Source organism: Hippoglossus hippoglossus, chromosome 1 (genome assembly GCF_009819705.1).
Source record: "Hippoglossus hippoglossus isolate fHipHip1 chromosome 1, fHipHip1.pri, whole genome shotgun sequence".
In the NCBI taxonomy this organism is placed as follows: Eukaryota; Metazoa; Chordata; class Actinopteri; order Pleuronectiformes; family Pleuronectidae; genus Hippoglossus; species Hippoglossus hippoglossus.
In genome coordinates this window covers 22,466,975-22,481,722 of record NC_047151.1, presented here as the reverse complement: position 1 = coordinate 22,481,722, position 14,748 = coordinate 22,466,975, and the positions used below count along the sequence as shown (strand labels likewise).

General features: G+C 42.0%; 2 protein-coding genes across 2 annotated transcripts; both read left to right on the top strand.

The window, feature by feature from the left end:
* Positions 1 to 1,535: 1,535 nt before the first annotated feature.
* On the top strand, positions 1,536 to 12,287 carry LOC117762774 (E3 ubiquitin-protein ligase RBBP6-like). Its single transcript, XM_034587403.1, has 20 exons — positions 1,536 to 1,954; positions 2,816 to 2,915; positions 4,302 to 4,476; positions 4,594 to 4,682; positions 4,796 to 4,892; positions 5,006 to 5,142; positions 5,315 to 5,487; positions 5,614 to 5,717; positions 5,802 to 6,169; positions 8,560 to 8,623; positions 9,029 to 9,086; positions 9,179 to 9,233; positions 9,317 to 9,637; positions 9,793 to 9,888; positions 10,020 to 10,025; positions 10,116 to 10,665; positions 10,996 to 11,429; positions 11,710 to 11,805; positions 11,943 to 11,952; positions 12,090 to 12,287. Exons 1-20 carry the CDS (start codon positions 1,789 to 1,791, stop codon positions 12,285 to 12,287), a joined length of 3,297 nt encoding a protein of 1,098 aa, XP_034443294.1. The 5' UTR covers positions 1,536 to 1,788.
* Positions 12,288 to 12,388: 101 nt separating this feature from the next.
* Positions 12,389 to 14,291, top strand: LOC117764973 (neurofilament medium polypeptide-like). Its single transcript, XM_034591161.1, has 2 exons — positions 12,389 to 13,246; positions 14,242 to 14,291. The coding sequence occupies exon 1, from the start codon at positions 12,460 to 12,462 to the stop codon at positions 13,189 to 13,191; it is 732 nt and encodes a 243-aa protein (XP_034447052.1). The 5' UTR covers positions 12,389 to 12,459; the 3' UTR covers positions 13,192 to 13,246; positions 14,242 to 14,291.
* The last annotated feature ends 457 nt before the right edge of the window (positions 14,292 to 14,748 follow it).

The following is a 14,748-nucleotide window of genomic DNA, read 5'->3' as shown; positions in this document are numbered from 1 at the left end:
TACTGTTATATTTTTTTTTAACTGGATTTATTTATTAGTAACTGTTGTAATTTGCACGTGTTATTATTGGTTACTGTTATAACTGTTATTCACGCAAGCTCTTAACTGACATGGTTTATCAACTGAAATTAACTCCTTATCGCGGGAAAACCAGCAATAACGAGGCTAATCATTTTTATGTAGGAGCTCGGTGTGTGAGTGGGACAAAGGTGAGCAACACGTAACCAAACCTGAAAGTGACAAAACAACATTTACTGCAGCACACGGAGAATCAGATTCATCTGGATGTAACTGGATTTTGATAATTGCTGAATTATCAACCCGTAAGTAAGCGAATGAGTGACGTCTCGTGTTTCACAAAGAAGGAAGCAGTGGACAATACACTCTTTGCACTTGTTGTGTTTTTTTTTTAAAAATGCTAATGCTAGCGCGTTGCTAACTGTTAGCAGCTTCACTCTCTGAACACGGACCCACAATTTTTTGAAACAACACACAGGACAGTCTGTGCCGTCACGTGGTTGTTGATCCCTTTCACATAAACTGCTCTCCAACCCACAGATGGAGGTTGTCATACATGATTTTTAGCTCAAAATGTAGGAACACTTGTGCCTTTTGGCAGAAATGTCAGTATGAAAGAAAAAACCCGATTGCCTCACCATTGGCTCTAATGTTATTTTAGAGAGGCCACTGCTGGAAGGAGCCCCAAAGTCACACTTCTCTAGCTCGCTCCCACGGTCACATTTTTTTAACTTTAACCAATAAAAATCATATCTCTGTTCGGCAGAGTCTTGGGATTCTCACGATAGGACTCAAGCAACCAGCTCATCAGAGAAGCCCATCTATAAAATCAAATATCCGAAGGCAGTGAAAACAGGGCCATTATATGGTAAGATACACAAAATGTTTTGATTACAAAAATGATTTTTTTATTACAAAGTAAAAACAATTTACATAAATAAAATATTTTACAAACATCACTGTAGAAATGTTTTCCAGGTTATATCCAAGAACTGATGGAGGTCCTGTTTGACAAGGTCTTTAAAGACCCTGCACCATAGGTCGATGAGGTTCAGAAGATCAATGTCCCCAAACTGCTGTCCTCTCAGTAGAGAGACTACCAAAAGAAGAGGTCATTTGTGTTTACTCAAATTGTAGTCAGCCAATCAGAAGAGGGCCTAAAAAAAAAATGAGAGGCAGAAGAGGGGACATGGAAATACACATTGCAGCAGTTTTTTCAACTGTAAACCACTGAAATATCATCTTAGGGGTATACACCCCTAAGATGATATAAGTGTATTTTTTACACTTATCTGGGACTGATAAGTGTAAAATTAAGTCCCAGATACTTATCTGGGGCTTAATTTGAAATTACGGGGACTTTAAACAATGTGGCAACAAAGGCAGCTGCCTTTAATCTGTGTAACAACAAAGGCAGTTGCCTTTAAACTGTGTAACATCTAAGGCAGCTGCCTTAGATGTTACACAGGCAACATAGGCAACTGCCTATAAAAGTGTGGCAGCATATCAGTAGCAGTTTATGTCTTTACATATCAGTTGCAGTTTCTGTTGACACTGAAAGACCCTCTACGAGCTGCTGCCACGATTTTGGTTTGCCGTTACTGGTTCTTTTTTCCTATCGGCCTTGGTTTGGCTCCAGTTCCATTCTGCGCCATTTTGTTGAAACAGCGAAGAGGATTTTGTGGATTTAACTTGAATTAGTTTGTTTTCATACCAGGCCTGTGGGTTTTTGTTTGTTTTCTCCCACCTGTGCTTGATTGACCTGTGAAAATGTCGTGTGTTCACTATAAGTTTTCTTCCAAACTGGACTACAACACAGTCACTTTCGATGGGCTGCATATCACCCTCAACGGGCTAAAAAGGCTGATTATGCGCCGGGAGCGCCTCAAGGCCACAAAAGGCGACCTGCAGATCACCAATGCGCAGACTCATGAAGGTAAGTTGTCAGCTGACGCCTTTACTCATGTGTGACACATCTGTCAGACATTATTTTTAGGTGGTTACCGTAAATGATGCATTTTCTCCATTATTCGACATTCATTTCGTGGGTTTTCTGAACTGACTAACAGTGAAATAATCAGCAGCTCGTAGAATAATAGTTTTATTTACCTTTTCGAGCAAAAATGTTCACAATGTGCCAATTAACAACAGATTCTAACCTCTCAAATAATATTTTCTCTGCTTTGACATCTATAGTTAGTAAATTAAATATTATCAGGTAGAATAATATTATATTAGGTACCACAATAAAATGTCTGGAAAAAAAACCTTAGATTGTTTAATTCTTTGAATCTTTGTAATTTCCCTGGAGCCAAAAATGATAAATTCAATTTGCCTGTTTTATCCAAAGTAGTCCCCATAGAGTTCATCCTAGTTTTACTAGAATAACATTATAAACACAATAAGCTGCTTTAAATGCTCTAAACTGTTTAATTTTCTTTTCAAAATGGCTGTAACATAACCTTCTGTTAATTGATTGTTTAATCTCTTTACAGGGTTTTGTCTAAAGTAACTACCAACTATCTCCTGAGCCTTATTGCTAAACACACATGTCAAGAAAACAACACACGTCTAAAAATTCTGAGAATCAGCTTTTTTTAATAAATTATTTATTCATATATATATATATATATATATATATATATATGAATAAATAAGTTTGAACCATGTCTTTGCAATCCCACTTCATGCATCTGTTTACTTACAAAGGCCTTTCAGTTCTATTGAGTGAATTGTGGAGTCATTGTTAGATTGTTGTGTTTGTGTTTTCTAATGATTTGTTGCTTGTGTCTTGTAGAATATACCGATGATGAAGACCAAATCCCGAGACACTCCTCCGTGATTGTGCGTCGCATTCCGTTTTGTGGAGTAAAGCCCACTGGCAGGACGTTCATTGTGTATGTATTAAGTTATTACTGTTATTAATTTTAAGTCACTGGTTTGTTTATATTAGATTTCCGAGTTATACTTATTAAATTGATCCTGTAGTCGGTCACAATGTTGGTAACTGATGGTTTATTTTTGTCCTGTGTGTTTTTGCAGACATCGTTCTCCCGAAGCTGTGGTTCGACCGTCTAGACCCGTATGTAAAAACAACACTCTGTCCTCCTCCTCCTCCTCCTCCTCCTCCTCCTCCTCCTCCTCCTCCTCTCACTCTCTCACTCTCTCCCCCTCTTTCTGGCTTTAGTCACATGTCTCAAAAACAGCATTTGTGTTGAGATCTCAACCTCTATGTGTTTTATGATGTCTTTTTGGGGAGGGTTTTCTGGAGTCACCAAAGTAGTTTGTTGTTTCTCTCTTTAGAAAATCTTTTTGTGTTTTGAAATGAATATATTAAAGTTTTAAATTCTTGCTGAATGAAACGAGGGTGATAAGAGAAACAACAGACTCGCCATTATTGTTTTTGAATGCTCTGAAATGCCAATTGTTAAACTGTTGCCACTTTATAATTTAATTTAAATTAAACATTTCTTTCATATTGAAATGGTTTTCTACCCTGCTTTAGGCCAGTCAAATGTATTTTTAAAGGGGTTATTTATTAAATATAAATATTAAATATTTATTGTTTGTATGTGAGACTTCCTTCTTGTTGTTTATCGACTCCTGACCTGCACACAATCTCCTGACATAACAGGGGAGGTTTTAGATTCTCAGTGCAGGGATGTGACGGTAAGAGACAGGTTTGATGCTCTTTGACAGTACTGTAGTAAGATGTTAAAGGCTGAGAAAATAAGCAGCTCTAGACTTGGATATATGGCAGCGTAGGCGCAATGAAAGTTTGCTTTACTTGTTAAATGTTAATACAGCTTTATTTTTAATTCTTAATTCTCTAAGCTTTCCAAACATTGACAATCATTTTTTATTTAGATTTTTTGGGTTACAATAAATCTTGCAACTTATTGTGCTAAAATTGCCTTTTGTATACTAGCTGTAAATGATTTTAAAGGGATTTGACTTCAGCATAAATACATAATTAAATAGTAGTTGTTTAATGCAGTTAAATGGGCTATTTCTTCAAAATATTAATTGTTTTTGTAGATAAGGATCTTTAAAATTCAATTAAGCTTTGTTTTAATCAAGCAACTCTAAAAAAGACCCAGCTCTAGATGGGTCTGTTAACCTTTTCTAGATTTTAACACAAAGCCGTCAGTAGAGAGCTGAGTGTTCTTTAGTTCAGTAATCCATGTCTAGGTTTGTGGACAGTCAGTGGTTTAAATGCTCACTCTAATATACTTAAGCATTATCTCCTGGACTTTGACTACTCGACAAACACCTTGATTTTGGTGCGAAGACTTAAATGGCGTGAGGGACTGGACACAGATGTGGTGGGGAACTATCTGGGCTCTTATCTTCCGCTGTGTATCGCTTAGATGTTCTGTTAACACCTTTATTATCTGTACTCAGATTCTCCTGCAGACGGATTCTTCTCCTTCTATGTCACTCGCCGAACTCGCCAAGGTAACGTATCTGCGCATGCTGGCTGAACTGCAAGAAAATGTTTCTTAAGTTGAATCGATTTGTCCCTGTTTTTATTTCATGGTGTTGATGTCCCACTTTTGTCTTATGTGTTTTTAGACGGCTAACCTGGTTGACGCAAATGCATCAGAGGAAGACAAAATCAAAGCCATGATGTTGCAGTCAAACCATGAATATGACCCGATACAGTTAGTACACAAACATTTTGCTCTTGTATTTGCCCAAAGTTGTATTATTTTTATATCATGAACATTCACCAGATGTGGACAGTTAAAAGAATAAGATTTACTTGTCTCTGTAGTTATTCCAAGAAAGCAGTTGGACCTCCACCCGCTCACTATACCTGCCATCGTTGTGGAAAGGGTGGTCATTACATTGGGCAGTGCCCCATGCTGTTGGTAAGGATCCTGTATAATTTCCTTTAATTCTCTGTGAAGTTAATTGTTACTACATCGCAGTAGTGATGTTAGATTTAGAGTATGATGATATTCTGTTAACTTTTCAGGTCAAGGACAAGAATGGGAAGGGTCCTAAGCCAGTCAGGATTTGTAAGGGGATTCCTCAGAGTTTCATGGTGAAAGCAGAGCCTGGCACCCAAGGAGCCATGTTAACCAGCACTGGAGAATATGCAATACCTGCAATAGATGCGTAAGTGAAGGATATCCCCAAATACACACTATTTACCTCCTCCTCCTCCTCCAAGAAAACTAATACTAGAATTAACTATTGTCATATTTATCTTTTCATTTTATATCCTCTGTGGTTTTTTACTTGTTATGACAAAGGCCTTAAATGTATAAATACGAATGTGTTCATACAGGAAAGCATACGCACAAGGAAAGAAGGAGCGCCCCCCCTTTGTTCCACATGAGCAGTCATCGTCTGAGGACGATGCAGACCCAATTCCTGACGAACTCCTGTGTCCAATCTGCAACGACCTGATGACGGACGCAGTAGTTATACCCTGCTGCGGAAACAATTACTGCGATGATTGTAAGTTCTTTCTCGTAACATGGATTAGTAATAAAAATCCGTCCTGGGCTATGTTTCATTGTTTCAGTGTGTTCATTTGGTAGTCAAATGGAATATAGCTTTGAACTAAGGACTGTTTGTTTCCAGGTATCCGGACGGCCTTACTGGACTCAGAGGAGCATGTCTGTTTCACATGCAAACAATCAGATGTTTCACCTGATAATCTCATCGCCAACAAATTTCTTCGACAGGTAACCCATTTCAAACACACGCTTTTTGATGTATGTCATATTTGTTTGATCAGAGGTGTTAAGCAAATCTTTTTCTTCATGCAGGCTGTGAATAACTACAAGAATGAAACAGGATGCACCAAACTCGTACGCAAAAAGGTCCAACAGGCAGCACTGCCTCCGCCTCGCCTCCAGTTGTCCAGGCCTCTGCACTCAAGACAGCAGGACCCACTGCTGGCCAATGTCACTCACCCACCCCCTGCAAGCGTACCAACGGCTGCACCTCAAACACAGGTTCAGCCCCCTGCACCCTCTCCTCCTGTTCCTGGTCCTGTTTCTACTGCTGCGACTGCTACTGCTCCTCCTCATGCTGCTGCTGTCGAAGGTCAAGATGTTTCACCAGCTCCTGCACCTGTCGCTGACCAACATTCTCCTATGCACTCTACCGGCCAGGGCGAACCGCCCCTTGCTGGGTAAGTTCAGTCCCATATTGTTTGAACAATTACATGAAATCACCCACTCAACATGTGATGTCTGAAGTAAAGGGCCATTGCAACTCATCTCAATGTGTCTGCTTGTTTATGTTTCAGTGAATTGGATCCAAATGCATCAGAGGAAGACAAAATCAAAGCCATGATGTTGCAGTCAAGCCATGAATATGACCCGATACAGTTAGTACACAATCATTTTGCTCTTGTATTTGCCTAAAGTCTTATTTTTTTATATCATGAACATTCACCAGATGTGGACAGTTAAAAGAATAAGATTTACTTGTCTCTGTAGTTATTCCAAGAAAGCAGTTGGACCTCCACCCGCTCACTATACCTGCCATCGTTGTGGAAAGGGTGGTCATTACATTGGGCAGTGCCCCATGCTGTTGGTAAGGATCCTGTATAATTTCCTTTAATTCTCTGTGAAGTTAATTGTTACTACATCGCAGTAGTGATGTTAGATTTAGAGTATGATGATATTCTGTTAACTTTTCAGGTCCAGGATAAGAGTGTGGAGGGTCCTAAGCCAGTCAGGATAAGTAAGGGGATTCCTCAGAGTTTCATGGTGAAAGCAGAGCCTGGCACCAAAGGAGCCATGTTAACCAGCACTGCAGAATATGCAATACCTGCAATAGATGCGTAAGTGAAGGATATCCCCAAATACACACTATTTACCTCCTCCTCCTCCAAGAAAACTAATACTAGAATTAACTATTGTCATATTTATCTTTTCATTTTATATCCTCTGTGGTTTTTTACTTGTTATGACAAAGGCCTTAAATGTATAAATACGAATGTGTTCATACAGGAAAGCATACGCACAAGGAAAGAAGGAGCGCCCCCCCTTTGTTCCACATGAGCAGTCATCGGCTGAGGACGATGCAGACCCAATCCCTGACGAACTCCTGTGTCCAATCTGCAACGACCTGATGACGGACGCAGTTGTTATACCCTGCTGCGGAAACAATTACTGCGATGATTGTAAGTTCTTTCTCGTAACATGGATTAGTAATAAAAATCCGTCCTGGGCTATGTTTCATTGTTTCAGTGTGTTCATTTGGTAGTCAAATGGACTATAGCTTTGAACTAAGGACTGTTTGTTTCCAGGTATCCGAACGGCCTTACTGGACTCAGAGGAGCACATCTGTTTCACATGCGAACAATCAGATGTTTCACCTGATAATCTCATCGCCAACAAATTTCTTCGACAGGTAACCCATTTCAAACACACGCTTTTTGATGTATGTCATATTTGTTTGATCAGAGGTGTTAAGCAAATCTTTTTCTTCATGCAGGCTGTGAATAACTACAAGAATGAAACAGGATGCACCAAACTTGTACGCAAGCAGGTCCAACAGGCAGCACTGCCTCCGCCTCGCCTCCAGTTGTCCAGGCCTCTGCACTCAAGACAGCAGGACCCACTGCTGGCCAATGTCACTCACCCACCCCCTGCAAGCGTACCAACGGCTGCACCTCAAACACAGGTTCAGCCCCCTGCACCCTCTCCTCCTGTTCCTGCTCCTGTTTCTACTGCTGCGACTGCTACTGCGACTGCTACTGCTGCTGCTCCTATTCCTCCTCATGCTGCTGCTGTCGAAGGTCAAGATGTTTCACCAGCTCCTGCACCTGTCGCTGACCAACATTCTCCTATGCACTCTACCAGCCAGGGCGAACCGCCCCTTGCTGGGTAAGTTCAGTCCCATATTGTTTGAACAATTACATGAAATCACCCACTCAACATGTGATGTCTGAAGTAAAGGGCCATTGCAACTCATCTCAATGTGTCTGCTTGTTTATGTTTCAGTGAATTGGATCCAAATGCATCAGAGGAAGACAAAATCAAAGCCATGATGTTGCAGTCAAGCCATGAATATGACCCGATACAGTTAGTACACAATCATTTTGCTCTTGTATTTGCCTAAAGTCTTATTTTTTTATATCATGAACATTCACCAGATGTGGACAGTTAAAAGAATAAGATTTACTTGTCTCTGTAGTTATTCCAAGAAAGCAGTTGGACCTCCACCCGCTCACTATACCTGCCATCGTTGTGGAAAGGGTGGTCATTACATTGGGCAGTGCCCCATGCTGTTGGTAAGGATCCTGTATAATTTCCTTTAATTCTCTGTGAAGTTAATTGTTACTACATCGCTGTAGTGATGTTAGATTTAAAAAGAGTGATGATATTCTGTTAACTTTTCAGGTCAAGGACAAGAGTGGGAAGGGTCCTACTGGCCAGGGCGAACCGCCCCTTGCTGGGTAAGTTCAGTCCCATATTGTTTGAACAATTACATGGAATCACCCACTCAACATGTGATGAAGTAAAGGGCCATTGCAACTCATCTCAATGTGTCTGCTTGTTTATGTTTCAGTGAAATGGATCCAGAACCTACTGTGAGACGAAGCCCAGAAAGTACCCCAGAAATTGGACCACATGTGAGTCCCCTCGGATGATCTGATAATAATGCATCTTTCATGGTTATTATAGAGCTCAATAGATAGTTTTCTGAATAGCGATTTTGATCATCACCCATAATATTTTTACCATCCAAGGTAGACTGACCACAAGTTTGTGAAACGATGTTATAAGCTCCCGTAGAAGCCACAAGTCCTTATGATAGCAACTGCATTTTAAGAGAAACGTGTTTTATTTACACAATCCCACAATCCATTCTAAAAGTGGGCATTCAGTGTCACGCTCTATTATTAGAGTTATTAACCTACTTAAGTGCATCCTTACCAGGCACCTGTACATCCATGAGAACTGGAATAGTTCCTGACCCTAACCCTAACCCTAACTCTGAAAGGTAACTACATTTTTTTCACTGATTTCTTCCGCAGGGCTACCATTTTTCTGTTCTTGGCCACCCGCCACCGACAAGGCCGCCACATCCATCAGGTAAGAGGTTGGATTTAGATCATTTAAGGAGGCTCGTGAGCTTGAAGGAAAGACATTCAGCAGCTAACTAAACTGTGTCTCTGCTCCATTAGGTCACCAGTCACGGCCCCATCACTCTCACCGAGGGGGAGGCAGACACTGGGAGAGGTGAGACCCCGTCTATGGAACTATTAAATGTTTTTATTCTAATATGTCGGCCTCTCGATGAATGTTTCTCTCCCTTGAACCAGGTCCTTCAGAGGTAGAGGAGACCTTCCCCCGGCCCACCTCCAAACAGCTCCACCTCCTGGACCTGCTCCTCCGGTGTACCCGTCTCCATACCTGTACCCGCCCCCACCACATCTCTACCCTCCTCCTTACACATCTGGCCTTCTACCTCCTCCTCCATTCGGTTACCCGCCCCAGCCAATTTATGCCCCTGGACCACCGGGGCTCAACCCTCCCTGGATCCCACCTGGTGTCCAGCCCCCTCTACCCCACCTTGGACCCCCCCTCTCTCAGCCCCCCCTCTCTAAGGAAGAATTCTACAGACAAAGGCACCGACAGGACAAGTGAGTAGTTTATTTTTGTTTTGAGTCGTCCTACAGCTACACTAGCTAATCATTTTGGGATTGATACACATTTACACTACTTAGCGGGATTATGATGCATTCAGTATGATTAAGTAATTTTGAAAGTTTGACTGTTCTTGTCTTTGTATTCACAGAACTACATCCAAACTGGATGAATTTACTAAAGACTTCCACAAAGAGCGTATGAAGTACAAAAATTCACCAAAGAGAAGAAGACCATCTTATTCCAGGTAACTTAATTAAGAGGACATTTCCAAATTAGTTCATAAGCATAATCCTTCAAGCCATTCAGTTTATTACATAAGCAGATTTCTTTCTCTCTTGGTTTCCTGATTTTCTTCTCCATTCTTTCCTTTCCCAGGTCCCGGTCAGTCAGTCGCTCTCCATCCGGCCGCTCTCTGTGCACTCGCTCTAGATCAAGATCTAGATCCACCCGTTCACGCTCCCCTTATTCCAGGCACAATGGATGCAGTTACGGACGTTCATGGTCAAAGAAGAAGCCCAGGGAGGAATCTGAGCCATCACACCATTCAGCAGACAGCGGTGGTCTCCTCCCAATCTCCCGTCCACATGGACTCCCGCTCCTCCATCGACCTCCCTCTCCGGTGGATGGTTGGAGGAGAATGGGGGAGGAGGGCCCCTCTTTACTGGGACCTCCTCCTGGAAAGCGGCGGAGAATGGGGGAGGAGGGCCGCTCTTTACTGGGACCTCCTCCTGCAAAGCGGTGGAGAATGGGGGAGGAGGGCCGCTCTTTACTGGGACCTCCTCATGGAAAGCGGCGGAGAATGGGGGAGGAGGGCCGCTCTATACTGGGACCTCCTCCTGGAAAGCTGCGGAGGATAGATGGACTAGGGGGTTGCAGCGATGTCCTCTCCCACTCACATATGTCTCACCAGTCCCCGCTCCACAGACTCCAACTCTCTTTAGACAGACCCCTGCCTGGGAGCCGTGAGATGATCCAAGGAGACGCAGATCGAGGAACCATCAGACCTCTAAAGGACCTGCCGGTGGGTTTAATTCTCAAAAAGTCTGCCGAGAGTGAAATAAATTATATTTTTACCTATATAAACAGTATGAAAACACTTTATGTGGTTTTGAGAGGTTTAAAAGAATATTTGTTCAATATGAATGTTTGGCAGGTCAAATTAAACTGGTTGGATTCCGCAGTGGAGGTTGTAATGGTAAACGCATTGATAAAGACTCAAACTCTGCTTGGAACCACATTGTAGTGTGTTATAAATATTTATTAAATGTTTCTACAAGGCGCATAAATGCTTAATACCATGACTTCTACTTGAACCTTTTCATTTATTGTATGTATTTTTGTCCAATTCCAGATGCCACTCGCCCAGAGGAGGATCAAGTTGAACAGAGATCTGGGGAGAAAAGGCAGCACTGAGACGTCTGCCTCAGACAGAGCACCATTAGGTCCTGAGAAGATGTCGTCCACATCAGACCGATCAGCTTCTTCCAGCGTTTCCGAAGGTGACAGATCCAACAGTACAACAGAAGGGGCTGGACGAAAGGAGCTGTCTGCATCTGCAGAGAGGAGAGCCTCTCGCGAAAGACCAGGGAGTGCTGGAGAGAGACTGCCGGGCTCAGACCGAGAGCAGGACAGAGTCTCAGGACCAGACAGAGATCGAGACAGAGTGTCTGGATCAGACAGAGACAGAGGTGTGGGTTCTGAAAGAGAGAGAGAGAGGGACAGGGTTTCGGGATCGAGCTCACAGAAAGTAGCAGCGACAGCGGAGAGAGACAGCGACAGAGAGAGGTCAGTTGTTGTTTACTGCCTTAATGTTTTTAAGATACATTTTGTTTGTTGCTTTTGTGGAATTGTTGAGATCTTGAGTTCCACCCCCTGTCACAAACCAAATTTGTATATGAGTAGCACTTATTACATTGGGAGCCATGCTCATTCCTTGGGCAAAAAGACCATTACATTTTATAATTTTTTGACATCCATATAATGAATTCAGTAGGATTAAGTAATGAAGAATATGAGTACTGAAGTACTTTTTAAAGTTTGACTGTTCTTGTCTTTGTATTCACAGAACTACATCCAACCTGAATGAATTTACTATAGACTTCCACAAAGAGCTTATGGAGTACAAAAATTCACCAAAGAGACGAAGACCATCTTATTCCAGGTAACTTAATTAAGAGGACATTTCCAAATTGGTTTTAGTTCATAAGCATAATCCTTCAAGCCATTCAGTTTATTACATAAGCAGATTTCTTTCTCTCTTGGTTTCCTGATTTTCTTCTCCATTCTTTCCTTTCCCAGGTCCCGGTCAGTCAGTCGCTCTCCATCCGGCCGCTCTCTGTGCACTCGCTCTAGATCAAGATCTAGATCCAGGACTTACTCCCCAAGTCGATCCCGCTCCCGTTCACGCTCCCATGGGCGGTCTTTTCCACGCTCTCCTTATTCCAGGCACAATGGACGCAGTTATGGACGTTCACGGTCAAGGTCCCGCTCACTCTTGCGTTCTCCTCCTCCCTTCCGGGCCGGACCCTGGGAGGGAGCAGAAGGACCAGGACCCTTCAGGTCCCGGTCTCGCTCCCCTGGTGGCTTCCGGAACCGCAGCCCTGGTGGACGGAAGCCACCTCCTCGGGAGCTTCCACCGTATGAACTCAAGGGACCATGTCCTGGAGGCCATGATCGCTGGGAGAGAGAAAGGTATCGACAATGGGAAAAGGAGTGCACAAACTACTACGACTACTACGACTACCCCGACTACGACAACCAACATCCCTCACTACATCACAGAGGTTGTGGCAAAAGAGACAGGGAGAGGGACAGAATGTCTCCGTTACCCAGAGATTACTCCCCTCAGGGGAGAGGAAGAAGAGGTAGAGAAGAGAGAGGAGCTCCCCCTCACCATCCGCCATCCTCTTCATCATCAGGGACTAAGTCCAGCACAAAAGTCCTTAAAACAAAGAAAGTAAAAAAGAAGAAGCCCGGGGAGGAATCTGAGACATCACACCATTCAGCAGACAGAGGTGATGCTACTCCTGTCAGAGATGAACCGATGGATGAAATCCCCTCAATCAATAAAACACCTCCCAGCTCCTCAAAACCTGCATCTGGCTCTGGAGTCGCTAAAGCTCCTACTTCTAAAAGTCCTGCTGCACCCGCTAAGCCCTCAAACAAGACCGTATCCAAGACCCAGTCTGATAAGACCAGGAAAGAGAAGGCTCAGAAAGTAAAACCTAAAGTGAAGACAGAGGCTGTGAAGACAGAGGCTGTGAAGACAGAGGCTGTGAAGGCAAAGAACGACAAGGTAAAGAAAAACACCGCAGAAGCAGAAGACTCCTCGTCCTCCTCCTCCTCTGTCGCTAAACCGGTTAAGACCATTAAAGCAAATCCAGAAGATAATTTCAACTCAACTACCCCCAAAAAGGAAAAGAGTAAAAGCTCTACAGTGAGGCCTCCCCTGCTTAAGACCCCTCCACTGTCCTCCCAGACCCTTACTTACCATCAATGCTCCCTCTTGTTGCTCCAGCAGGGAAAGATGGCGAAGGGTCTGTTGTGAAGAGCAAACCCAGGATCAGTCGAAAGGTCCTGATGAGCCACAGCAGCTCCACCAGGTGAGGTTATTTGTTGACCATTTGATTTTAATTTTTTTTTTATATCACATTGTTTGCTGCCTTGATGTTTTAGATACATTTTGTTTGTTGTCTTTGGGGAATTCTTGAGATCTTGAGTTGAACCCTCTGTCACAAACCAGATTTCCTGCAGGATAATGGAATCAAAGTTTAAAGGAGTAGTGTTGCTATGAAATACAGTAGCTTTGGCTTTAGTTTATTTTCTATTAGCTGCTTAACTTCAACAGTTTATCAGGAGACAGATTTAAATATATATTTGAAACTGAGAAATTTGTAGTTTGCTATTAGAAACCATTATTATTATCTAAACTCAATGAAAACTGTTCAGTGTTAAAAACCTTGCATTGATCGTCTTGTCACTAGTTTGTAATGTCTCCAGTTTTAGTTCTAAAATCTTGAGCTGTATCTACAACATAAGGAAAACTTAAGGACCTAACGAGCTGCAGGATGAATGGAACAGTTACAACCAGTTATAATCTTAGGCTCCTTGTGTTAAAAACGGAGCTGAATTAGTCAATTATTCACTCGACAGAACATGAATCTACACATTTTGATGATGAATTAATCATTCAAATTCTTTTGCAATCACAAAACTCCACCTTAGTTCCACCTTCTTCTTAAGTGTGAGGATTTGCTGCCCGTCTTTGTCTGATGTAATATTAAGAGTTGAACCATCAAAGTAAAGATGTCACCTGGGGCTGTGGTAATTTATTGACAAATGTTTAATTGTTTTATGAGATGTTAGAGACCGAATGAATCAACTCAAGAGAATAATTGTCAGATATATTAATAAATATATTAAATTGTTTATTACTTATTATTATTTAGTTTCAGAACTGAGTGAATCTGACTGAATGACATTGGCACTAATATTTTGAACTGTATCCAGCCCTATAGGTTATTGTGTGAGGAAGATTGTTTGTCCTCAACCCGTCACATTCCTCAATCAACTTAAATGTTTTTTGTTTTTTCCTCAGCTCTCGGTCGACTCGGGACAAAGAGAAGCTCAGAAAAAGACCAGAAGGGCCCGCAGCCCAGAGTTATTTCAGTATTATTTCAGTTAAACTATGAAGCTGATAAAAAAAATGTTTTAATACATTAACTGTTCTAATATATTATATTATATAAATTTTGACATTGTGAAATGACATTAAGAACTCATTTCCCAGCCTGAAGTTGTATGTCACCTGTTGTGTACATGTCAAAAAGTGTGTTAATAGATATAACTTGCATGTCCCTGCATCCATGTAATTTTTTACTATAATAAAGGCAAAGAAACCAACATGAAATACGGATTTGATTGTGGTTTATTCCATGTGCAGATAATTGATTAATTCTATCCACGGCGTTCTGTCGGGGGATGTAGCTCCTGTGAGAAAAGGCGCTGACACAGTCTGACAACACAAAGGGGGGGCGTTTTATTGATCCGTTCATTCTTTACAGCTCTTTATCAGTTACTGTAGCTTTACATTCAATAAATTCTT